Source organism: Oenanthe melanoleuca, chromosome 3 (assembly GCF_029582105.1).
Source record: "Oenanthe melanoleuca isolate GR-GAL-2019-014 chromosome 3, OMel1.0, whole genome shotgun sequence".
In the NCBI taxonomy this organism is placed as follows: Eukaryota; Metazoa; Chordata; class Aves; order Passeriformes; family Muscicapidae; genus Oenanthe; species Oenanthe melanoleuca.
In genome coordinates this window covers 37,415,232-37,442,625 of record NC_079336.1, presented here as the reverse complement: position 1 = coordinate 37,442,625, position 27,394 = coordinate 37,415,232, and the positions used below count along the sequence as shown (strand labels likewise).

The following is a 27,394-nucleotide window of genomic DNA, read 5'->3' as shown; positions in this document are numbered from 1 at the left end:
CATACCGTATTTACGTCCCAGCCCGGCAGGAGGCTTGGCGCCCCTTTGCATTCGTTAATCCTGTTCCTCAGCATCGTTTACCTGGATTTTTAAGGAGACGCCTCCAACTTTGCAGGAACAGCCTGCTGGGCGGTGGGCAATGGCACGGGAGGGGTGCGGATGCCGGCGGGAGCGGGGCACGGGGGCGGCGCGGCCGCTCCGCCGGGAAGCGCCCACGGCCACCGGGGGCGGCGGGAGCGCCGGGCCGGAGCGCGCGCGCGCCCGGGGGCGGAGCCGCGGCGCGGGCGGGGCTCTGCGGCGGCGGGCGGGACGGGCGGCGCGGGGCGCGCTGCCGGCGGGCGGGCAGGGACCGAGGGGAGGGAGGGAGGCGCCGTCTCGCCCGGCTGCTCCTCCGTCCGCCGGTTCCGCGGCGCTGCCCGGGCAGCAGAGCCGCCGCTGAAGCAAATGGGGAGGCGGCGCTGAGCGGGCTGCGCTCCGCGGGAGTCGGCAGCCGGGGGCAGCGGCTCGGCGGGCGAGCAATGCCCCTCACTCCTCTGCTTACGCTGCCCTTCCTCCTTCTCCTCCCGCTCCCGGCTCTGAAGCTTTTGTTTTCCCCGGCCACTGCGATGGCAGGAAACTTCCCGGAGGGATGGGCTCAGGCCGGGCTTGTGCTGCGCCGGGCTCCGCAGGGCTCCGGTCACATCGTGAGGTGAGGCGAGAGGCGGCGGCGCGGCCGCGGCAGTTCCGCGGGACCGGCTGCTGCTCTGCCCGGCCGAGGGGCGGCGGGACGGGCAGCGGGAGCGCGGACAGAGTTGTGCTGGGGACCGCGGGGAGCGCCCACGGCTGTGCCGCTTCCCCCGGCCGCGGTCCCGCCACCGGGAAGGCGTTCTAGCCCCGGGGATTCGTGCCCGTGGGCCAGGACTGCTCGGGGGTCGGCACCCCGAGGAGGCTGCGTGGGCACCGGGAGCCGAGCGCCTCTGCTCCCGCCGGAGCCGTCAGCGGGCAGTGGGGGCGGCAGCGCCGCCGGAGCCGGGTGGGCGCTCTCGGCTCGGCCGCGTCCCGGGGCCCGTGGAGCCGCCTGTGGGGGCTTCCTGCTCCGGTGGGGGCGGCGGGCGGGGGCCGCGCTTCCGGCCGCCGCTCCGTCCCCGCAGCCGGCCTGGCTCTCTCTCTCCCCGGGACCGGCGCTCCGTCCCCGCAGCCGGCCTGGCTCTCTCTCTCCCCGGGGCCGGCGCTCCGTCCCCGCAGCCGGCCTGGCTGTCTCTCTCCCCGGGACCGGCGCTCCGGGACACCGCAGCCGGCCTGGCTCTCTCTCTCCCCGGGACCGGCGCTCCGTCCCCGCAGCCGGCCTGGCTCTCTCTCTCCCCGGGGCCGGCGCTCCGTCCCCGCAGCCGGCCTGGCTCTCTCTCTCCCCGGGACCGGCGCTCCGTCCCCGCAGCCGGCCTGGCTCTCTCTCTCCCCGGGACCGGCGCTCCGTCCCCGCAGCCGGCCTGGCTCCCGCCGGCTGCTGGGACCGGCGCTCCCGGACACTGCTCCGAGGCACGGGGGAGCTGTCTGCTTGCTGTCACCTGCTCGCCGGGCTGCTGCTTGTGCTCAACTCTTAAACCTGCCCGTGTCAGTACGATGTGTGTCACTCCTGGAAAAAATTGATAGGAACGTCTCGCTTGGTTCTGTTTCTTTTTCATCTACTTAAGAGAGTATGTAATTTTTGTTTGGGTGTGCCATATGATTTTCCAAACTTGTTTTGTAAAAGTCAAATGATACCGTGCAGCCTAATGTATATATATATGTATATAACAAAACATATGATAAAGTTTTTCTTGTAAATTAACAAAACGCTTTTCCAAGGAAACAGTTCATTTACGGAAAGATACAGGTAACATAGGAATTTTCAGTGGTTAGAGCTAGGCATGGCTGGAAAGTTAGGTCCGTGCCCAAGAAGGCTGTGAAACAAAATTTTCCTTACTGAAATGGATAATGAATGCTTAAGCAGTGACAAATGGATTTTACATAATGCATTTTTTGTGGAACATATTGCACATTCTAACATTAGAGCAGAGGCGTTAGAGGCATCAGATTGTGAAAAGGGCAGTTTAAAATAGATAATTTCAAATTTCCTGCAAATGTAAAGAAATGTCAATGAGATTTGTTGCAAGATTGGTAACACAGAATAACTGCATGTTGTCAGTTGTCAAATATGGGGTTTTTTATTGTTTTTGCAATTATCTGTTGTGAAAATGTATTTACCAACATTGCTGTAGCTCCAGCGTAACAATGTAGATCCATTCGTAATTACATTCTTAGCCTACAGAAGCAAATTTGGTAATGACTAGTAATTAGAAGAAGAATAATTTCTGAATAACTTCTCTTTGAAATATCTACTGCCAAAAGATCAGCACTCTAAAGTACATTCTCTTCAGCTATTCTCCTTTACTCCTTTATTAGAGAGTAGCCTTACTGTAAGAACGTATTCTAAATGTGTAGAACTTTTTTTTTTTTTAAGTGAGAAAATAAATGAGACTCTGGAAATTAGTAGTTCATATGCAATGTCTGCCTACTCAGAGGAAGCAGGAACAAGGCAAGATGAACTCTACAAGTTTCTAATTTTCTTCTTGTGCGCTACAATGCGTGGGTGACTTTTGTCAGGTGCTGCTGATCAGGCATTGCTTGTGTGCTTCATCATTGCATTTGCCACTTTTAAAATATTCCTCTAGGAAAAACAGCAGATAAAGCTTGGAGAGGCTGTGATTGCTTCTCTGCAGTTAATGAAATTCACCCAAGGCCATTTTCTGGTTCTGAAGCAAGTGCTGTGGGTTAGCCTTTGTCAATGCTGTTTAACTCTCTTGCCTTCCAGAGCAGGAAATTTGCATGGGAGACCTGTAGCTGGGCTGTGTTAGAAGTATGCTGTGCTGATGTGAGGCAGCTCAGCAGTCTGTGTGACAGTGAATTCCATTTCCAGGGAATGATTCCTGGCATTGCTTGGTTTACTGATGTGGACATAGTCTATCTGCAGGTACCCTCCCTTAACTCTGTATTCAGTCACAGTGATCTGATTTCCCTGCATTGAGGATCTCTGTCACTATAAAATGCTGCTTTTCGTAGTCAGCTGCTTGGAGGTGCCAGGGCTGCTTTTTTTTCTTCTTGTGCATGTGGGTGAAGAGGGAGTATGTGAAGGCTTGGTGGTTTTCCCACTTCTTCATAAGGGAGGGTTAAAGAGGATCAGAGACTTACGTGACTTGTTTGGTTGTCTGGGAATGTGCTCCCAGGGCAATGCATGTCCCTAAGCAGCCCTGATGGCTAGATGTGAAGGTCCATGGCCTGCAGTTATGTGGAACTTCCATAATTATTTTGTTACAAGTAGCAAATTTGGTTTGTTTTTTTTAATGCTCCAAAGGATGTCAGACTTAGTTGTTAAAAGTTAGGTGAGGCAAGAGGAAGTGTAAGTATCATCTAAGAAATCCTACTTGTAGTATCCTGAAGTAGTGTTTCAGGCTGAAAATTGTCAGGTTGTGCTGCCTCTCATAGACATATGAAATACTTTAATAGAACAGTGTACTTTTTATCTCAGTAATTTGCTGGTAATCTTTATTTTGCTAACTTAGCTAGTAGCACAGTTTGAACTTGAATAGGAAAATTGTTTAACCATCTCATTTCCAGCTGCGGGTAATACTTAGGTACTTAATGTAAACCTGAAGTATATGATTGGACTTGGTTAATGCTGTAAAGTATTTTCCCAAACAGGCAGCTTGGCACAGTGAAATTCCTGTTGATTTCATTAGAATGAAACCTTATAGAATACAGTTATTAATACTGAGCTATTTCTGTGCGTCATTTAGGAGAAAGCTGAGCTATCCTTTCTTGTTTTTTGTTTTTTTTCCCCTGCTTGTGTGAAAGCACTGGTTCTGTAAGGTGTATTTACACTTAAACATGTGTTGGAGGTATCTAAGGAGTCCCACTGGTTTGAATGGCACTTTGAGAAATCTCTTGCATAACTGTAACCTAATTTACCTCAATCTAGATGTTTATTATACACAAGCTGTGTTTAAAAGAGTATTATAAAGACCACATAAGCACAGAAGAGTTTGTAAATTTAGAGCTTTGAAGTAGTGATGATGTGGCCTGTGGGAACTGTGTCTTATACAATCTAGGACCCAGTTTTTTTCAGAATACTTTACATCTAAATGTAAATACTTACCTCTAAATGCCAGCTCAGGCTGTAACTGTCTAAAATGTAGTGGTAGGTCGTGACCCACAGGTGGATTGGCAACGAAGAGAGATAGCAGCCTTTATACATCTGTTACGAAATAATCCACATTACTTCCTAGTTTTTATGTAATATAATACATAAAACTTGAAGGACTTGAAGCTTTGATGCACAAATCCCATTCTGTTGGCCACAGGGCGATGCTGTCTGGTGACTTTACCCTAACTTTCCCTGCAATATTCTACTTACCCATTTCTTTCTGGGCTATCTTATTACCCTGCTGCTTTCTGCATTTTTCTGCCATTTCCTTTTTGTTGATTTAATAAATAATTTGTAGTTGCTCATCATTTCATTTGGCCAGTGTGACTGTTTTGTCCTAATCTTGTGTGCAGCCCTATAGTTGTATGGGTCAGGTCAGCTGGCCAAGCAGATCAGGTCTAGAAAGCAAAGAGGAAACTGGCTTTTAGATCCAGTGCTTGGATTTTGCAGGCTGTAGTGAGGAAATAATCGTTGTTATAACCAAGGTAAACTGAGGCTGGGGCACAGAACTACAGAATAATTGATGTTGGAAGAGATCTCCAGAGGTTATGTAGGCTACCACTCTGCTCAGAGTCTGGTTGAAAGTTAGGTGAGGCTGCTTAGGGTCATGTCCTCTTGAGTTTTGAATATCACAAAGGATAGAAATGATGCAGCTTGTGTGAGTAACCTGTTCCACCATTTGACCACTGTCACTATGAAGTTTTTTCCTTAAGGTCTAATTGAAGTTACTGTAATGCAGCTTGTGTCGATTGTCCTGGTCCTTTGCTGTGAATCTCCAAGAAGAATGAGGTTCTTGTGCTCTTAAAAGCAACAGATATTTTTCTAATGCTTAATAGCACACTTTCTGTTAGGAGTATAGATAACTTTTGCCAAGTACATAAACAATTCTGTTGCAGCCATGGTTGCACACTTTATTCAATAACAGGCTGACCAATTCAGTTGGGTTACTTTCTTGTTTATGGGGGCAAAATAAAAGTCTTTTTCTAACTTGGCTTTTTGAAACAGATTAGATGTTTGAAATTTCTCCTTTCTCACACATGATCATGCATTGTATTTTTCATCAGGTGACTGCCTCATTGTGTGTAGTGAATAGATGCTGGCGGTTTAGGAGATAAATCTAAGTCTTCAGGCTGGGCTTCTGAAAGCCAGCTATGTCGTCGTGTGGGTTTTTTTTCCATCTTGTTGGGTGTTTGGACCCCCTGCATAGCAAATTTAAACCTACTGACTACAGGCTACTTTTGAGGGCTGTGTTAGAAATGATCTGCAGAGTACTACACTGACATTGAGGGAGTCTCAACTAGCCTTTCAGGCACAGTCAGTGGGGAGAAAAATAAGCCTGTTGAGAAAGTAGTTTATTCTACATATGGCTGTATTATTTGCTCAGTATCTCTGCTTTGTGTCATTAGAGTCTCAATGGCTCTTAGCCTTTCTACCCAGCTTTCAGGACAGCTATGTTGAGGTGAGGTTAATGCTTTCCAGTCCTTTATTTTCTTGTCATTGCTCAATATATGATCACATATCTTACTTGCAGCCTATTTTGTATGCTTAGTAATTAACTTCCTTGTGTATTTCTTTTGTGGTGATGTTCATCTCTGAATCTTAGTTCTTCAGGAAAAGTTAAATTATCTTCATTACCCTACTATCTTGTGCAAGTTATCTTCCCTTTTAAAAAGGCAAGAAAGTGATGGGGTGAGGGCAGAAAATTTTACAAACAAGAGGTGTTCAGTTTTGATTGCTTTGTGCACAAGGGAAAAAACATGCAACAAAGCAGAAGAAAAAGTGTGTATTTTTAATGCAAATTGTGAAATAATAATCCTTTCTAAAGCTGTCTTAGAACTTCAAAACCTGATACAACTTAGAAGTGGTTATTGCTACTAATCCTTTCAAAGGATTGTTCATTTTGTATAATGATAGAGACTAATATCTTGTGAAAAATAGACATTACTTTCTTTTTGTCAAAAACTTGAAATGTAATTTGAAAACACGTTATATATCTTGGTAAAGTTCTTATTTTCAGTAGATTATATCCCAACAAGCCTTTTATTACTTGATCATTTTGATTTTGACTCTTCTGTCAGTTGTCACTTCTGAATTTTCTCTAGACCTTTTTCTTGGGTCTTACATGAGACTTGTGGATGTATTTAAAAGCATTGAACATATATGTGCATATACTTTTGCATTTACAAACTCCAAAATGTAGATAATGATTTAAAATTCCTATCTGAATTTCCTGTGCTTCATCCTATTACCAAAATGACTTTAAAAACAAAAGTAGATCTCCAAACAAAAATCCAAACTTCCTACATCTAGTCAAAGACACATTATGAAATGTAGAAGAAATGTGTATGCTATATTTTTGCTTCCATTGTCTCAACAGTGCACACATGCCCACTAGTGCCCCAGACCCTCATATGCTTGAGTACTCTGGGAAAATCATGTGGCCTGGAAAGGAACTACCTTTCTTTTTGAAGCAAAATCAGCTGAATTGCAGTGGGGCCTCCCACCACATGCCTTATTTTTTGGTTTTCTGTCCTTTACATGACTGAATTCATTCAGCATGTCTGCTCAAGCTCCAAGTGTGTCACTTATGATAAGGAGGTGACATTTAAAAGAAATTTGGCAATATTTAATAATGACTCATAAAGGCACATTAGAGTATTTATAACAAGAAGTTATACCATGCATTACTGATATTGGGACATCTGCATCTGCCATCAGAAATTTTCATTGCATTTATTATGACAATAGGGATGCAGTTGAGTGCATTTGCTGACTGAAGTAAGGAGTGTTTTCCTTCCCCATTCCCTCCATTTTGATAAGAAGGCAATTTCCAACTGCATTCATCTTTTCTGGAGATATCGAATCAAAGCATGAAATCTCAGGTAAGAGTACTTATGCTGTTAAACTGTTAGATCTGAATGAACTGGATTAAATGTGTGTTTTCAAGGCCACCACAAATTATAGACTTGAAAAAGCATCTTCATGGTGCGCTGCCAGTACGATGATACACTTCAAGCTATTATCAGCAAGGCTAAAAATAAAAAATAGCCCTGGAATATTCTCTCTGTTTTTTTTGCATATTTTGCAATGTCTGTCTCTGTTCTTGGATATGTAACTATTCGAAAAATAATCAGATTCTTTGTTTCTTGATGCCAGTATAAATGAGTGTGAATTAGGCATTGGGCTAGAGACTGACCAGTCGCTTTGGTGATCTTACAAGATTTTACACTTCTGAAATGATGGGAAAGATGTGTTATCTTGATTCTGTTACAGTGTTCGTGGGATCCTGGCAAACTCCAGAGCACACTGAGGATCCCAGCATCTTAACTCCAGGAACGGAGGTCCTGGTAAATCGCTCCTTGGGGAGGCTGGTGTCAGCTGTTGACAGGGCAATTTCTGTAGTTTGCTGAAACTACAGAATTTTAGAATGTACCTATTAAGCACTGTGTTGCTCTTACATAGAAGCATGAGTCAGATTTTCAGGCAGACACATGCAGACCATTATAGGTACTCAGAGGTGTTCATATACAGTACTGTTACAAAACAAGAGAAATAAAATAGCTACATGAAATTATTTAGGTAAATTTACCATCCAGAAATGCATGATCTGACTGACTGCTGACTAAGCTTATGTGTTGAAATTAGGTGAGATCAGTCTCAGCCCTAGTAGGAAGAAAAGGAGGAGGAGGATGGTATGTGTAAAACCCGATGCTGGTAAGGAAACAGACTTCCCTAAGGTCTGAGGTTGGGGCTTCATATTGATAACCACTTACCAGTTTTGCCAGACATTGCTAAAAGGCCTACCCAGTTTAATGCTCAGCCTGCTCAAATCTCTCTTCATTGCTGTCAGGAGGTCAGGAAATGTGGACTTGTGTGCTGCCACGGTACAGCTGAGTCACACAAAAGTTATGCAGAACTGAAATGGTTCGCTGCATGCCAGAGGTATTCTGTGGATTAAAGACTGGCTTGATGTTGATGAGCCTTTGAGATATAGGCAGTGGTGGTTCTATTCTACCTAACTTGATAGGTAGAATGTCCTTTGCAAGGTTGAAGTTGCCAAATTCATACAAAGCAGCGTATGTTTAAGATAGATTCTGTGATTTTAAGTTGTATCCATTCATCCTGGTGATAGAAGGTCTGTGTTATTCAGTTTCATTGGGAATTGCTAGTTACCTTCCTGGATTTCCTGAATATTTCGAACCTGTTATTCTTATGCTCTTAATGTTTAAAGTTACTGTTGTGGATTGGGTTTTTAGTTTAGTTTGTATATATAAAATGTTTTTTGTTTAAGATGCAAAAAGTTGAAGAGTAAGTACTTCTGAGACAAGTGACTCTACTCTGTAATGTGATCAACTTTCATCAGGGTTTTTTTGGCCACCATTAATGGCATTGTGTCCTAGGTCTTGCAAATTACTTTTCTTTAAAAATTCTTAAGAGAACTGATTGCCCAGGTGCAGTTCTGAAGGCCTCTTCAGCTGGACATGATGAAACAAAGATGAAATATTTTCATTTCTGAAACTCTTGGTGGAAGATATTCTCAGTATGGGAACCAGCTTTTCAAACTAGAGCAGTGAGAATTTGCATATGTGTTTTGAGGACATTGGCTTTTCAGATTAATTTATATGCTCAGTAATCACGATGTCTGTTTAAAATATAAATGATTTTGAGCCTATTTCCGGTGTATGGGAGGATATGGTTTGAGAATTTAGCTTTCTGCAGCCAGATGGATTATAGTGTTGCTAAGGAAACAGACTATAAATGAAGTGGCAACTGGGTGTCCCTAGAATATCAGACTGCTTGAAGCTGGTATTTTAGACTCATTTAGGTGGGTAGCTAGATGATGTGATGAGAAGTTAATTTCCTGTATTTTATGGTTCGTTAATTTTCATTGCTTTATTAGTATTTACAGAAGGTACCTTAACTTCCCACTCAAACTACCTGGCATGTGGGTCACTGAACAAATATTGCTATGGAAATTAGAAAATGGACAGAAGCTGTACAGAGGAACAGGTTCTAAAATAAGCATTCAAACTACTGACTAGTGGATAGATAAGTGTATAAAGACCTGGCAGCAGTATGGTCTGACTGAAAATCTACTCTGAGGAAGTGAGCTGAGTTGCTTCAGAGTACTTGGGAAAGAACAGAACTTCTGCAGACCTGGTGAAGTTACAGGTTTTGAATTTAATGTATGAACATCTATATTATAGCTGTTTGATATACGTACAGGAAGTTGCTCAGAGCAAAGGAATTGAATTGGGGTTTTGGTACTTGCTCTGCCCAAGAAGATACCTGGCTCTTTTTTCCTAGTGCTTTTGATGAAAATGTATCAGGTTTCCAGACCAGGGCTGAGGAATGGTACAGCAGAGGTAGTGTTTTTTTAGCTAGGGCATATAAAACATGACTTTTCCTCTATAATCACTCTTTTGCTGAGGGGCTTTGGAACTGAGCAAGTTTAATTGTCCTGGTGGCTGGTTGCTCCTGATGCCTTGAATCTTTTCTATAAGTCCCTCTGTGCTCATTTTGTGGTAGAAGGAGCAATAGGACCCATGAGAAAGCTGGGTCTTTAAAAGAGTTTTTTCTTCTTTTCTGCTGAGCTGGAAATACAAGAGAGGCATCACTTCTGATTTGGTGTTTTGGTTTTTGATGTCTTATGCTGGATAATGTTAATTTCAGCTGTATCATTGCAATCTATAAAGAGATTTATAGAGAGCATAGAGGCAAGAGTTTAATTTTCTGATCTCATGGCAGATGTCATTGCGCTTGTTTTCCTATAAATCATGCCCATAACTTTGAGTTGTTTCTACTTTTTGTGTTTGTGTTTTAAAAGGTTGATACAAGTCCCTTGGTCTGAATTTTTCAACTGTTACTGAATAGTTATAATTGAATTAGAAGCTATATGTTACATTTATGCTATTTAGAGTTATTCTGGGTGCAGGATGATAAATTCCATACAGTATTTTCTCAGGTTTAATTTCATATTTAAATAGAGACTAAGTAAACTTCTCCATAACCAAAGAAACACTGTTATTATTTGCAAAATTCATTAGTTGAGCATACTTAAATAGCCTTTGGTTAAGTAGGGAAAGATGATCTTTAGATACTAAAGTGGAAGACAACAGGAAATAATGGATTGCGCTTTTCTGCTAAGGTAATACTCTCTTTGTAAGTTTGAGGGATTTGGGGAGTTTTTATTTTTCAGTGAGTTTGGTTGGTTGGTTTGTTGTTTTTTTGGGGTGTATGTGTTTTGTAGATTTTTTTGGGTTTTTATTTCTCTACTTTTAAAAAATAATGTGAAAATCCCTAACTTATTACTGAAGGAGCTTTTCCATGGAAAGAAACCTTTCTTAAATAGGAAGTTTGTGAAGTTAGGACTGCTGTAACTATGTATGGAAGGCATTAGGATTGCTCTTCTGTTTATTTAAAAGGTCCCAAATAGGACAAAAGTGATGAGTATATAAAATCACTTCGATTAACTGTTACTTTTTTTGTAACAAGGAATTACAAGGTACTTTTATGTCTAAAAAGGATTTGAATTCTTCGGTTGATGCATATATTTGTTTGCTTTGCATTTTTATAATTTAAAAGCCCAGAAAAAATTGAAGTACGATCTCTTGTATGACACGAAAAAAGGTGCACTTTAAAAATCATCAGACTAGCTCATTTAAATGTTTTTGGCTTGCAAATGAAATCAATTTGTTTTTAATCTCTTTGGGATGCATGTTATAAGCCCTGCTTGTTGGGTCTGTACAGAAATTTAGTGCCTGTATTGCATAGGGTCTTAATGTCTGTAATACGTCATCTCACCCTGAGAGTTGTCCAGATGGGAACTCTTAATTTAACTGTCTTTTAATCTCTGCCATGAATATATTTCTGGCTAGGATTGTTTCTCCAAAATAGTTGCTGTCTTAAAAGCTTTATTCCAGTTGGCTGGCATGACCCAAAAATAATTCTGAAACTATCAAATCAATTAGATGGCACTATCAAGAATTTGATAGTTTATTTATTCTCTCTTTCTATATTAGGAAAAATAAGTTGCAATAGAAACATGTAGCTGATTTTAATAGACTAATTTAGACTAAAAGCAAAGTATAGGGTAAATCTGGAGGGAAAAATCAATGTAACCTTATAACTTTTTTTTTTGTATTAAGCATTTTATCTTTTTCTTTGGTTGAATAGAGATGTTAATAAGTATTGAAAATATATGCATGTGTGCACACGTGTGTGTATATATATATATATATATATCTATGAGTAGAAAAGTTATAATATATATAGGCATATAAAATAAATCTTTGCTTAGTTCACAGGTAAATCTTACCATTGTGGACTTTGAGCACTCTCTGAGCAGGGTGCTGTGAGTGGGGGTCATCTCATGTGACTTGCTGCCAGCACCTCTTCCATGTGAGCCGAGTGCCAAGAAGTGAGATTCGTAACACCTGTATTGCAGCAGCAAGACTCCTGGGCAGGCACAGAACTTGGCTCTAGCATGACCTGAACCCCTGAGGGAAAAGCAGAAGCATGCCTAAACACTTTGCTCTGGGAGCTAAATCAAATCCCAGGAACTTGTGGGCAGCACAGTGCAAAGAGTGTACAAATCTGATCGTTCTAATCACTTTTTCATGAGTATCCCTGTATCTTTTTATACAGAGATGAATTTTTGTTGAAATAAATTTTGTTTCAAGAAACAGGCATGTTTCTGTGGGAGAGACAGCTTAAATTCCAGTGTAGAGTGCTGCTGCTGGCATTACCATTTTTATAAATGAATTTTGTAAGCCCTTGCTGACAAGAGAAGACAGTGTGCTAACAGCTATTGTCCAAACTACTGACAAAAAAATTAATCTTCCCCTGTTTTTAGCAGAAGGCAATGCAATAGTGTATATTGGGAATACTGGGGTGCTACACAGGAAGTAAGAATGATGTAATGCAAGGAGCCTTTAGATCTTTACCTTAAGGTATCTGAGCTTTTCACAGAGCTCAGTCTTTCATTCAGAGAATATAGTGGAGAAGTTTCTGAAGTTGAAAAGCCAAAATAGCCTCAGGACAACTCTCTTAAAGCTTTCTGACTTGAAGCAGACTTTTTTACTTGCTTATTATCTTCTGATGGACTGAAGAATATTTTTGTGATTTTTTTTTCTTTTGTGAAGAAAGTAAGCTTTCAGTATTTCACTTCATTGTTGCTTGTGGTTAGACTTAGTATCCCAAGAAAATGTTATGAAAACTTGATAAAATATGGCTTTAGACTAGGCATGAGGAGACATAGAAAATTGTCAGTAATGTACATAACAAAATTACGACTCACTTAAAATGCAATTTCATAATATTTCTGATCTTCTCTAGACTTTTGCTAAGTGTTTAATGTAATCTGAATACTTGTGGGAAACACCTTGTCATTTAAGTATGTTTAAGGTCTTTGTGTTTTTAGTTCCACTATTTCAGTCCTTTGGAAATTACAGCTCCTGGTTTGGGGAATCAAAGTAAGATGCAAATTTTTCTCAGTAAGTGTGGGTTTTGCAGCATTCTTTCTTGTGACACAAGACAGACTGTCTTGCATTAAAATACTTCTTAGTATGTAGAAGCTAAATCCACATCATAAGCCTTTTTCTGTGTTTCCCAGCATCTCACATCTTCAGACCAGAAACATCAAGCTTTTAAATTTGCTTGCCAGGCTCTGGTTTAGTCCAGTCTATTCTTTTTGCTTTGGGACTGGGGAGCTGGATTCAGGAATAAGTGAATGAAGGAGGAAAAGGTCAGGACTACCCTATCAGTAGCTCTGCCAGATCTAAACACTGATATTATCAAGGTTGTAATTCTACAAGTAGAGCTCTTTGCAGGATCAGAAATCCTTGCACTCAAATTTCAGGAAGGGTTATGAAGCTTTTCCTCTCTGTTCTTAGAAAAAAGCCTGACTAATCATTTATAATAGAGTGGAAGAAAGGGAGTTTAGTTGTGAAACAGTGTTAATCCCTAACTGTCAACAGAAAACTACCCAAAGCAATCTTGCCCAGCAAGATCTGTAAGGTACTCCAATTAAATAAAGTTTTCCTGATTTTCTTTGAAAAAGTACTTCTGGTTTTTTTCCTTCTTGGAGGCTTGAAGTGAAAGAATTTCCTAGTTCATTGTGATGTTTCAGATGCTTGTCTAAATTGGTTTTAAAGATACATGATCATAGAAAATATTCCAGACTCTCACTAAAATAAAAGTAAGTGGAGATTGGAAATGGCTCTTGTGTCAGAGGATGCACTTGTCTGGTGGAAGGATCTTACATGTTATTGAGGTATTTAATCTTGTCCAGGCTCCAGCAAACCTATTCACTTATTTGACACTTCAGAAAGCTGAAGAGGAAAGATTACCAATTTATATTACTTACCTCACTAAAGAGGGAACAAACCAAATGGAGAAAGTCTGTAATAATACAATGGCTGCATTTTATCTCTTTTATACATAGGTGTGTCTGAGAATTGTTTTCCTTCCCTCCTTTTTCTGTGGAATAAATGCAAAAATCAAATTTTTGTGCTCATGGAAAACAACTTTTATTAATAGATTATCAGAAGAATCTTTCAGACACGAGCTTCCCTTGTGGCTAGATAATGTGTTCTGCAAAAGGCAGATGTCTCAGCAGACTCCAGTCTGGCAAATCAAGCCTTATGTTTTGGATCTTTGAAGTCTGTGTTGAGTCGGCTGCAGGAACAGAAACTGAGCACTGAGTGATCAGAGGGGTCAGTACATTATGGGAGATCTGGAGTTCAGCTTGTTGTTACTGCTTCCCTTGCTGGAGGCCATTGTAAACTCCTTGGCTGGTTTCTCCTTCAGCCCCTGCGTGCATCTTTTATTTAGAAACCTTTTCCTGAAGGATCCTGATATCTTTTTTCCAATGTGGAGGTGACTTAAGATGTTCTTAAAGCTTATTCTTGCAGAAATTAAAAGCTATGTAGCCTTTTAAAAATAAGCATGTAAAGTGTCTCATATATTTGTCCTCTTGGTATTAGGTCACTTAAAATTATTAGTGGGACATAAACTCAGTTTTCAAGGTACACTAAAATTTTATGACTTCTTTCTAAGAGTACAAGGTAAAGCTACCTTGAAAATTGACATTCTCAGTTAAGAATTGATGATATCTGATAATTGATTCTGCCATGAACTCATGATAGAATATGCAGCTTTTTAACTATGTTAGGCCCAGTTTGCAGAAATAATTTAGCTATCTGAGGTATATTAGCTGTGTGATGATGATTGATTGGTACAAGCACGTGTAAAGGAAGTGCTGAGGTCCTGCACTGAAGCATTGAAACTTAATGGTTTATTCTTCCTCTCTGGGCCTATTTTCTTGTCCTTTGTTTTGCCAATGCTGTTATCTTTGCTGTTTGGGGAAAATTTATTTTCCTTCTTTATGGCACTTAGTAGTAGATTTAAATGTTACTGTTTTGAGCATCTTTAGGAATATAAAGATCAGGATCCTGATGGTTAAGGGTAAGAATTTATTTTGATATATCCAGTAAGACTTAGGGCAGCTGGCTGCTGTGTGCTTGTCTACAAGTGAAATAAACAATGCTGAGTGAGACCTGAAAAGACGTGTTTCTCCAGCCCTGACAGATACTAGTATGAAATGGTGAGATTCTTATAGGTGACATAGCTGAGGATCTCTGGTTTGATGAAACTTTGATGCCTTTCTATTCCGTCTGCCAGAAAGGGGGCATGCAATCTGCCTTCTGTCAGGAGAAACAGCATATTCTACTTCTCCCAGTAAAGATAAAGTTTTATTCCAAGAAAAATTTTGCTGTTCTGACTTGTCCTGCCTTGAATGTAAATATCTCACTTTTTTTTTTTTTTTGGCAGATTATTTGGGAAGACAATAATTAGCTGAATAAAACAGCACAAGATGACTTATGATTCCTGCTCTTCATGGGAGCCTGTCTGGATTGGTATGCTTTGGGTTTTGTGTGTTAGTTTTTTGGGATTTTTTTTTGCTACACTGACATATAGAGATTGCATGCATAATTCAAAGATCCACTTAAAATTTAGGAATCCAATCTCCTAGGAAGCTTTCAACTTGTTAGTTGCATGTTAATAACTAGGCAGAGGATATGAATTAAAATAGTGTGTTTTTAATAATGTTCAACATTTGCTGTTGTTCGAGGTACTACAGTACTCAGCTCTTCATCATGGTTATGGTTAATGTGACCATAGAACTAGTGGGAAAGTTAGTCAGGGGAAATATGACAGAGCTAGAAATGAACCTAGAACTGCCCAAGTCCTTTCACATGATCTGCAAATTGAGAACATGATTTTTCCCAAGAAATAAGAAAATAGAATTTTTTTTTTTTACATTTTGAATATTTGTGGTTTATAGTAGTGATAATGATTGCCACGACTGACGTTTCTTGGCAGTTAATGGCTCTCTGAATTAAGGTCATAAGGAAATATCATTGAGAGGGCAATTAGTTGTACTAAATGACCCAAAGCAGAGGTGACTGTTTCCCACAGTACCTTCCTATGAAAATTGCCACAGCAGTGTTTATAGAGTGGAAAAAAGAACAATTTCCTAAATTAAAGTAATGCCTCTTGTGAACAGTTTTATGGGTCATCTACTCATGCAGTGTAGTTGATTAGTTTCAATTTAGGTTATATGTAAATAGGTATTAAAATTGAAAACTGCTGGTTTCTTTTAGGTAAGAATATTGTCCCTGCTGCTTTGTGCTCTGACTCATTCTTTTCACTGGTGTTAGCAGAAAGGCTTCCATTGTAACATGTTCCTGCCTCTGCTTAATTGCATAGAAAACAATGTTTGGTTCATATTTAGAGGAGTGTCTGTCCTGGGCTACTTTGTGCAATAATGTGGTGTTGGAGAGCATGTACTCAAGCATTTTCTCATGGCACACTAATTCTTTTGAAAACAATAAGCCCATGCCCTTCATGCTTCTTTTTATTCTTTCCCCCTAAAAATATTCTGCTTTTTAAATGTTGTTTATGTTGCGAAAAATAATTTTTTCTGAAGTTTGCCTGTAAAATAAAACCATTGATAGTAGCTATAAAGCATGCAAAAAAGCTGCTGGGCCCACTTAAAATATCCCAAAGAAATAGGATCACTGTACCAGGCAGTGCTGCCTTCAGGTTTCTGAATAAGAATGATTTTTTGTATACTGGATGAAGTCTTTGTGCTGGTCAGTATTGCCAATATATGCTTGCTTTTAGCAGACAAATTTATTAAGTCACTTTGGCAGCTGTTCATGATGTGTTCTGATATGCCTTAAACTTAACTGTTATTATGGCACTATTATGTTCCCTCTTTTGTCTTTTTTGAAGTTCCTGGCTTTGACTGATGTCAGCTTTGCATATAACATATAATCTTATTTCCAGTTGAGCATGCTATCCAAATTTTGAACAGGAAACATTTAGCTTCTAAAGCTGTTAAAAACAGACGCCATAGTTCTAGCAATAATTATACTTGATGAATGGAATTTGTGTGTTATTTAGGTTTAAGTATGTACTTCATTGAAATAATTGTGTCTATTATGTTCCATAAAAAGAAAGTTGTATATGAGTGAGAACCTTGCTTGAGAGAAAATGTGCATACACAGTAAATTTCGGCACTGAAATTGAAAAAAGTGACTGTATGAAGCTTTTTTGCATCTGAAAAGAATCTGTGAGAGTACGTGTTCCAAAAGTGAGAATGCTGTGACAAAAAGGTGCCTATCTGCCTCTTGCTTGAGTACCTGACCATCAGTAGACTTACTCATTTAAACTATCAAAGTGTGGTTGTCTTTTACAAGCTGTGTGATTACCATTCAACAAGGACTGGGGCTTTGGAATTACAAGATTTGCCTTTCTCAAGGAGCAAGTGAGGACTGAAATGCTGTTGCTGTGAAATTATCTTATTGGTTTCTTTCATCTTTACATAATCTTAGAGAAGTTGGAAGGGTAGGAAGAAAGGTGGAGGCACGTGTTTGATAATCATGTGCGTGCTTACAGAGGAAGACCTTTAAGCAGGGAGAAAAAAAAGGAAAAAATTATATATGTTGGTAACAGAAGGGAAGCTCTTGAGTTTATTGGCTGAATTGGTCGGGCACTTCCATGAAGGATGATAGCCAGGAAAGAACATTGCCTGCAGGTTCGATCACTGTAAATCCAAGCCAATATCTGAGCATGCAGATTCTGTGTGCGCTGCAGACACTTTATACTCAGAGTGATAAACAGAGCACAGAGAAGGGTGCTGCTGGAGACCATCAGGGAGCACAGGAGCAACATGGGATCTAAAGCCTTCAGTCCTCTTACTGGGTGAGATGCACAAGAGGGGATGTAGCTATTTGCATAGAGAGCTGGGATGGTGGGAGAACATGTGTGAGGTTTTCTTTCCTTTTTTGAATTTGTTAGGAATAAACTATAGAGTTTGTGAGTCTTTTGTCCTTTGCTATATACTGGGTGCTACTGACTTGAGAAACACAGAGTAGCATAATTTTTATCAATGTATATAAATACTTGAAGAGAGGATACAAAGAGGACAGAGCCAGGATCTTTTCAGCGGTGCCAGGTGATAGAGGCAGTGGGCAGAAACTGAAACAGGAAATTCCCCCTGAGCATCAGGAGACAATTTTTCTCTGCGGTGGCCCCCTGCTAGGCAGCCCTGCTTGAGCAGAGAGATTGGAGAGGTTGGAGACGATGATCTCTGGAGATGTTTCGTGATTTCTTTGACTTTTTCTGTTCTTATGTTATGAGAGACAGCAATCATTCACTTTCCCTGTGTCACTAAAAACTTGGTAGATCTCTATGATACCTTTTTTTCAGTTGCTTTTTAATACAGATCAAATGGTACAGAACTGAACATAGTGCTGAAGAGATGCCATAGATGTATATTGTAGCAGGTGGTGTATCTAAATATACAGTGTATATAGCTGGCTCCTGGTTTTCTTCTCAGTTCCTTTGCTTACAATTCTGAACACATGGCTGATGTTTTCCTAGAGCAGACTATGAAAATTTGAAGATCTGTTTTTCTTCTGGGTGGTAAATATTGGTTTAGCATCTGTTACTGTGCGGATAACTTTTTTCAGTACAGGCATAGCTTTATTTCTAGCAGTGAATTTTATGAGGTAGACAGTTAGCTTGCTACCATCTCTCAAGAGAGCCCTCTGTACCTTTTTGTAGTTGACCTTTGTTTTTATTAAATTGACCTGAAAAACAGTTCATGTTCATCATCAGCAAATGTCATGGTTTTGCATTTCCCTCTTCTCCTCTATAGATTAAAGAGCTTGAACTCCTGTAAAGATTTTATTTGTAGGATCATTCTACTGACCACTTTTCTTTGTAAAACTAACTTCTCCTTTTTTTGTTTCCTATGTGAAACTGGTTATTGTCTGTAGGAGAGTTTTGCATTTATCTAATGGCAGATTAGTTTCTTTTAGAGCCTTGGTAGAAAGACCTATACAAAGTCAATCAGAAATGTAGAAGTTACCTTTGCTGACTTATTGCTTACACAGCTCTAAAAGATACTAGCCTGGGGATCTAATTTTCTTGCTCCAAGATTTTAAGTCCAGAATTATTTGTTGAATTTGTGTTCTTTTGCAGTCCCTGCAGAATGCTACAGCTTCCTTTCCTTCATAGTGTTCTCAGCTTGTGGAATCATAAACATCAGTGGAACTTTGGGTGAGATTTTCTTGTTCATTGCTAAAATATTTCTTATTTATTCTGGAAAGTTCTGTTAATCTTTTTCCTATTGGTTACATATTTTATTCTAAAAAAATGTTAAAGACTAGTAGAGGAAAAGTTTATATAGATAAAAGAAAGAAGAGCTTTGACTAGTATATGTGCTTTAGCCTGTAATTGACATTGAGGTTTTCTCTAAAGGAGTTAGTGTAAAAATAAAATTTAAAGAGAAAGAATGGAGGGAAAGAAAAATCTATAATAAAGTTAATGGAATTGGTAATTTTTGCAAAATATTAATGTAGATAGATTTATATACTTTTGCTGAGTTTTGCAATCTTTGAAATATGATAGGACAAAATAGAAAATTATAACTTTCATTCAATCAGACCTCTAGAAAGTGGAATTTTTGTGGCTCTGTATTGGGTTTGTGTGACAAGATTTTGGTAGCAGAGAGGCACAGGGGTTGCTTTTGTGAGAAGCTGTCAGAAGTTTCATCTATGACCAGTAGAGCCAGTGTCAGTGGAAGGGACCCACACATGAGTGTTCAAGAGAAACTGCAGACTATAGGAAGGACTTCTATTGCAGAAGTTCATGGGGGACTCTCTCCCATGGGAAGAATCCACACTGGAAGAGAGGAAAAGAGTTTGAGTCTTTTCCTTGTTGAGAGAGGAGCAGCAGAAAAAATGTGTGATGAACTGACTGCAACCCCTGTTTCCTTTCCCTCTGCATTGCTGGTGGGGAGGAGATAGAGATAATTAGTCAGAACCTTAAACTCAGGAAGAAGGAATGGGTGGGGTGAAGGTGTTTTTAAGATTTGGCTCTATTTTCTCATTACCCTACTGTGATTTAATTGGTAATAATTTAATCTAATTTCTTCAAACTGAGGTTTTGCCTGTTGTAGTAACAGGTGAACGATCTCTCCCTGTTCTTACTTCAACATACAAGCCTTTTGTAATACTACTTCTCCCCTGGCCAGTTGAGGAGAGGAGTGAAAGAGCAGCTCTTGTGGGACACATGGTGTCCAGTCAGGATCAGCCCACCATGAGAGTCAATTAAATTAGGAAGTTTATAGTAATATCTTTTTGTGATATGATTGAAAATTAAGGAACACAGAGAGGTTAATCATTTATCTGAAAAAAAATGCTGATGGTAGTCTGGCCATGGAAATCATCTAGTGATAGAGTTTGCAGATAATCAGGGAATGAAAGGAGCAGGTCACAGTGCCTATGTTATTTGATGAATTCTTGACAGCAGCCTAAGCAGGCTTGCTTTCAGATTGCCAGAAGTCAAAAGTGGGGGCATAGATTAGGTTTTGTTGCCTTACAGTTAATTCCTTTATTGGTGAAGTATTATCCAGCAAAGGGTAAACTTTTTATCCTACACAAAGCTTGTGATCCTTGTGTTCATAAAAAGCATTTCTTCCTTTTATTTTTGCCTGACATTGATACTAAACAGAACCTGCATAAATACTGTGGGCAGGGTTTGTGCTACCGTAAGCTGCTTGTGTTAGTAGCACAGGTTTGTCATTGTGTGCAGAGATGGAGCAGAGAGATTGCCCTCTGAAGATGCCTTTATCCCTTTTCTAATGATAAACATGAAAACAGCCAGAAGGGATTATTGCAGTCATCCAGAATGAATGAGGTGAAGCCCACTTTATGTTTCTGGCTGTAGTGATCGTTTTTTTGAAAAGGGCATAGAGTCCTTCTGGTTTCCAGCTTGATCAGATGCCAGTGTTCTCTGAGAGTGTTTAATAGTCCAAGATAGAGATGAGGAGCTAGCACTGAAAAGAGAGAGCTCTCAACTCCTTTGCATTATATTTGTTAAGAATATGTGCATACAGATATATGTAACAATCCAATACTAGTAGTATTAGTGCAACAAGACAGTGCTTGTGAACTATAGAAGGAAATGTTGCACTGTGTCAGTATCTATAGGGGGCCTGGAGGAGGGCTGGAGAGGGACTTTCTACAAGGTCAGGGCAATGGTCTTAAGCTGAAGGATGAGAGATTCACACTAGGTATTAAGAAGAAATTCTTTACTGTTAGACTGCTGAGGCACTGGTACAGGGTACTCATGGATATTGTGGATGTCCTATCCATGGAAGTGTTCAAGGCTTGGTTGGATGGGGCTCTGAGCAACCTGTTGCTGCTAGAGCAGGGGGGTCGGAACTAGAAGATCTTTGCAGTCCCTTCCAGCCCAAATAATTTTGTTACTATAACGACAAGGGAAGGAGTTCAGCAGAATGTCTAAGGACTAGATTTACGAGGAAAAAGAGAGTGCACATGTTAAATTATATGGGATACCAGGATGAGTCAACAAAAACATGCCCAGATCAGTGGAAGCAGGAAAGCTTACTGTCAGGGGAAGAGTTGTAGTGACCAAAGAAGTGATGGTTTCCTGCACCTTGGTGTGAGTCAGCCCCTAAATGAAACAAATTGAGAAATTATTTTATCCTGTAGATGAGTTATTTAATAATAACAGGTTAGGGTGTTTTGCATGTTTTTCCTGACATGTCTGATGTGGATGACTGACATGGAACAAAGAATTCTGTATTATATGCAATAACTTGGATAAATAGGCTTTCAGTGCTTACCAAACAGGCAAATAGGCAATATACTGATACTATTTAAGCTATTTAGAAATGTTATTAAAGCTTCCACCTGTAGGCAATTTGAAAACAAAGTAATGAAGTTAGTTCAAAAATTATGAAATTTAAATAAAAATACCTGTTTGATTTATTCAATCTTAATCAGTAAAGTTTGTTTTCAAACACAAGTTCTCAGCCTTGGTAATGGTAGGAAAAAAGCGTGGTGAGTTGAGAGTATTGTACAGGGTCAGAAGGACTATGGGAATATGATCTATGAGAGAAAGGCCTAATATTATGAGACTCACATGTCTGGTGCTTAAGTAAATTGTGTCAACCTGAAGTGTAAACATATATTAAGGATACTGTTCTCATTAAGGAAAGCTGAGAAATCATTACATTCCCACTGGTTTCAGACAGTTTTACTTTGTGTATTTACATTCCTTTCTTCTTTTTCAGGTGGAAATACTGACATGAACTTAAGAACTTTGATGCTTTCAAACGCTGAATTTTGATTGTTGAATAACCAGTTCAAAACACTGCCTGATCAAGATGAAATGCCTTGAATACCTTTGGTTCTGCTTTCATTTTTCCTGAAGCAATGGTTTTCTCAGCAATGTTGACGCTGGCCCACTCTGGGACCTCAAATGCTACTTTCATAGTTTATGAAAATGCCTATACGAATTTTACCACCCCCCAGTTCTTGCTTCATAGTGGCACAACACAGCCGTTGAGATACGGTTCAGGTGCTGTGCTCACCACTGAGAGAAGTACTTTCCTGGTAAACACCACAGCTATCCTGCCATCACAAGAAGTTTTCAGGAGCTTGAGTTTGCCACTCCAGATCATTCTTTCTGCTGCTATGATATTCATCCTCTTGGTTTCTTTCCTTGGGAACTTTGTTGTCTGCCTGATGGTCTACCAGAAGGCAGCTATGCGATCTGCAATTAATATCCTCTTAGCAAGCCTGGCTTTTGCAGACCTGCTGCTGGCAGTGCTGAACATGCCATTTGCTCTGATAACAATCATTACCACACATTGGATTTTTGGGGATATATTTTGCAGAGTTTCTGCCATGTTCTTCTGGCTTTTTGTCATAGAGGGGGTAGCCATTCTTCTTATTATTAGTATTGACCGATTTCTTATCATAGTTCAGAGGCAAGATAAACTGAACCCCTACCGTGCAAAGATTCTTATTGTGATTTCCTGGGCAGCATCCTTTGTTATTGCTTTTCCGTTATCAGTAGGGAATCCTAACCTGCAGATACCCTCGAGAGCACCTCAGTGTGTTTTTGGCTACTCTACAAGCCCAGGTTACCGAGCCTACGTGATAATTATCTTGCTAATTTCGTTTTTTATTCCATTCCTGATAATGCTGTATTCTTTTATGGGCATACTCAACACCGTCCGCCACAACGCAGTTCGTATCCATAGCCACCCTGATAGCATATGTCTCAGCCAGGCCAGCAAACTTGGTCTCATGAGCTTACAGAGACCTTTTCAGATGAATATTGATATGAGCTTTAAAACTCGTGCCTTCACAACCATCTTGATTTTGTTCCTTGTCTTCATAGTCTGTTGGGCGCCATTCACCACTTACAGCCTTATTGCCACGTTCAACAGCCACTTCTACTACAAGCACAACTTTTTTGAGATAAGCACTTGGCTCCTTTGGCTCTGCTACCTCAAGTCTGCACTGAACCCACTGATTTACTACTGGAGGATTAAGAAGTTTCACGATGCATGCTTAGACTTGATGCCCAGATTCTTTAAGTTCTTGCCACAGCTCCCTGGCCATACGAGGCGGCGCATCCGGCCCAGCGCCATCTACGTGTGCGGGGAGCATCGGTCGGTAGTTTGAACCTGCGGCTGCTTTGACAATGATTGTTGTTTGCTGGGGTCATTTGTTTTTTAGGCTTTAGGTTGAATTTTGTTTTGTTTCATATGGCTTTTTCAGTGTGGCCATATCTTATAAATTGATTAAATTTTCAGTACTCTGTGCAATGTTGGGAAGATGGAGGGAGGGAATGTGATTGGCTGTAGTTAGGTTTACTACCAGAATACAGTGTAAACAGAATAACAAATGTTACCTCTAGGATTCCATGGAAATCCGTTCCTTTAATGAAAACTATATTTGGAACATCTCGTCAGGTTTATGCTTACTAGGCCTGCAATTTTATCTAATTGTGGGGACTTTTTTTATGCTGCTAAGATACGGTGTATTTTGTTGGTGTAATTTTTTTTTTAAAAACTATTGCTGCTGTCAATATATTAGAGCCAAAAAGTCTCATTAGATTATTTCTATCTAATTTAACGATATTTCAGAAGTTTCCATGGTAACATTAAAAACCTTTTTTTAAAATATTTCCATTAATACTTTTGTGCACTTTACAAAATTTTCTGTATAGTTTGTTCATTTGAATATTTTGTTCTCTATTGAAGGTGTATTATTATTTGTCTTATTATCATTTGTTATATTGGTGAATTTCAATGAAAGACCCGTGTGAGCTCTAGGAGGGTGATTATTGTCCATATAGCTACATGTAAAGTCATAGATTTACTGATTTTCTAACAATTGATCAAAATTACCTGCTCTGTTATCAGGAGAGTTAGAAGGAGAAAACAGAGAAATGAAAGAGAGCCTGAATCTCAGGTCATGATATTTTCGTAGCTAACACATGGTTTAGAAAAAGAGTGTTCATGTTGAAATTGTTACACCAAAAAGGGTGACTGTAGTTCTTACTTGAGGCTGTTACAAGTTATCCAAACCTGATGGCATGCCTGAAAACCTATCTGAAATAGTGATTTTTGGGCCTGCAGTTTATACTGTGTTGGTGTAATGTTGTTTCTGCTTGGAGCTCATATAAGGCTAGGTGTGCTCTCCCCTGCTGAAATCATGCTGTCAAGCATTTGTTGGGATAGGATTAGAAATTGTAGGGGAGGCCAGCACACAGATAGCAAGTTAACCATAGCATAGAACATAGTAATTACAGGGAGAAAAATAATCCTGGGTTTGTTTTGCAATTTTAAGTATTGGATCAAAATCATAAACAGTCACAGAACTCCCCTGCCATCAGCAGATACACCTTCTACCAGGCTACTCAGAGCCCCATTCAACTTGGCCTTGAAACTCTTCCAGGGATGGAATATCCACAGCTTCTTTGGGAAAACTGTTCCAGTGCTTCACCACCCTCACATGGAAGAATATCTTCCTATATCTTTTATAAATCTACTTGCTTTCAGCCATTACCCCTTATAACAGTCAGCCAGCAGAGTTTGCTGAGGATATAAGTTAAATTCCCCTTTTCCCTCTGATATTACTTCACATTGATTTTTCGTTACTTCTTTGTCTCTCTAGTGGCTGCTGCCTCAAGGGTTTACTTGCTGTTCTCATCTATTAGGCATCAGCTTCCCTCCCTAAAATGCCAAACTACCTTTCTGATTAATGTCAGGCTGTGTTGGTATCCTCCTGGAAAGCAGAGAGACAAAGATTTTCCTTGATGATAGCAAACTAAACTCAGACTCTTTTTTTTTTTTTTTTTTTTTTTTTTTGTCAATCAGCTGAATAAATATTTATTGTGAAATAGGTAGAATTAAGACTTAGGTTTGGGCTTTACAGCCATATCCCCAGTTGCTCTGAGACTGGGAAGAATGCCTGCAGAATCATCTTTTTGGAGCTGTGACTGAGAACAGAGGTATTGATGTACAACAAAAAACAGCCAGAGCTGGGGTTTAGGCTTTTCTTGCTTCCATCTGTTTTTCAGTCCCCCAAAACATGGGGACCTCTCTGTTGCTGTTGTACCAGAGGAGCAAAAATAATAGCAATTTATCTACTTCTATGTATCCACACAGTCCACATGTGTATGAAGGAAATGCCTTGTCCTATGTGGGTGTCCAGGGACTGCTGCTTCCTGAGGGCAACAAAATGTTCACACCCCAGTTTTTTTTAAAGGTCTTCAGTGAAGAACTAATTTAAGTTAGCTCTGTTCTTCTCATTGACAGCTATTGGTAAAACTGTTGTCATTACTTAAATTTTATCCTTCTAAAAGGAAAGACTTTGAATCCAGTAATTTAATTTAAAAAATACAAAAAGATACCAACTGAGACTGGGTTACATGTAAAGGCACCTGGCAGTGGTGATGTTATCAATGACCATGCTTTACCTTCCTTGTCACTTTTACTGATGATGGTATAGATTTTTCTGATCTGAAGGAGTTCCACTGTAAAGCAGAGTGTTTTAGTGTGTCTTTGCAGTAAGGCTTTTATTTTTCAATTACATTTGCACTGAGAGCACAAGTTTATGACCTGGTTAGTATGGATTTTCTGTTTCAAAGCTGTCATACCTCTTTATCTCTGAAAGCAGCAAAATTGTGCTTAGAGTTAATGTAACAGAATGAGAGTGTACATTGTCTAAATGGCAAGTACAGGTATTTTTGCTGTCTTCCAGCTCTATGATGCAAGTGATTTGAATGTTGTAAAACACAATAATTCAAGAAGGAAAGAAGATGAGCAATACAGGAAAATTAGTGAAATTACATTCCTGAAGGAGGAGGGAAAAAGGTTTTGTGGGATTTTCATGGTTCTGATATGTACTGGCTGTGAAGTATACATTGCAAACATCAAAGACAGCTAATTTGTTTACACTGACTGTAACAAGGTTTCTGGTCAAATCTGCATCTACTGATCCTTAGAGAAAAGAAGCCCATATTGTGTGGCCTGAATTCAGAGGTGATTTCCATAGTGATACAGTATTCACACTTACCAGGGTTTTTGAGGTGATCAAAGCATATAGTGAACAAAAGGATGTTCAAAAAAAGAAGCAAGGTGGTGTAGAAGTATCCCCAGGATAGTTATGTGTTTACATAATCATTTGAGCTATTGTGTCTATGTACTGTCTTGAGAGCAGTGCCTTGATAATTACAGCTGAAGTCCTAGAACCAAGTTGAAGACCTCTGAACTGCTCAGTCTTGCTGTCTGTGATCCTGCCAAGAATCCTGCACAACCTCTGAGATTTGTGATGTTAAAACACATACATATTGGCAGAAGTGGGTCTCCTGAGGCAATTTAATGGTCTTGACCAAGACCAAGGATTTTTAAAAACTCAGACTGATCCTTCTTGACTTTACTGGGGAATTATAATTTTCTTCTTCTCCAGTGATGATAGTCATTAATAATCTGTATTCCCTCATGTTCTATTTTCAGATGTCTTTAGTATGGAGGATTTAAATGAATGTATTTTGAAGTATGTTGCAGTTTATTCATTCAGTCAAAGCATGCTGCTTACACAGTTCTCAATTGTACAAATCTATTGCTGAAATTATTATTTTGTACTCAAAATTGTGTATTTTTGACATTTCTTGTTACTTATGTAAAATTATTTCTGTATATAGAGAAGAAAATTGTTTTGCCTCTTATTGCTTTCTGTCACTATTTTTTTCACTAATATTCTTAATACTTTCATATTTTATTTTGGGCATACGCATAAATAACTGTAAGATTTTAATGATCTTTCTGAAACCATTTGAGATTTTTAATTCTTTAATCATTGAACAATGCCCTCCTTGAAAGAGATTTTAATTTATTTTAGTGTGAAAACTAAAATTCAGAGCACAAGTTTGTTGTAGTTGGAATGGTGAGGAACCACTACTTTGCCACCACTTTGAACTGGTTTGATTCTTTTTTTTTTCAGACTAGTCATTTTCTGATGCGGAGAAACCTTGAATTATTGTTTTAAAACAAACTGTTCAGTAGAATGGCATTGTCTTTTCTGTACATAATACACTCATGAAAATACCTGAAAAACAACAACAAAGAAAAAGAAAAAAAAAAGAGAAAATAAACATAATCATTCTCCAGAAATGTAGCAAAAGTCTTTAGAATTGACTCTCTTGTTTGCATGTGCACTTGTTTTTTGTATTTAATGCCCACTTCCACAATTTCATCACTTATTTTATCTG

At 39.6% G+C, this 27,394-nt stretch overlaps 1 protein-coding gene across 1 annotated transcript; it reads left to right on the top strand.

The window, feature by feature from the left end:
* The first annotated feature begins 349 nt into the window (after positions 1-349).
* Positions 350-25,512, top strand: GPR63 (G protein-coupled receptor 63). Its single transcript, XM_056488326.1, has 4 exons — positions 350-688; positions 15,053-15,138; positions 18,776-18,853; positions 21,897-25,512. The coding sequence occupies exon 4, from the start codon at positions 22,039-22,041 to the stop codon at positions 23,296-23,298; it is 1,260 nt and encodes a 419-aa protein (XP_056344301.1). The 5' UTR covers positions 350-688; positions 15,053-15,138; positions 18,776-18,853; positions 21,897-22,038; the 3' UTR covers positions 23,299-25,512.
* The last annotated feature ends 1,882 nt before the right edge of the window (positions 25,513-27,394 follow it).

Excerpts from the sequence above, each read along its gene's own strand:
- GPR63 (XM_056488326.1), top strand. The coding sequence starts at position 22,039 with ATGGTTTTCTCAGCAATGTTGACGCTGGCCCACTCTGGGACCTCAAAT.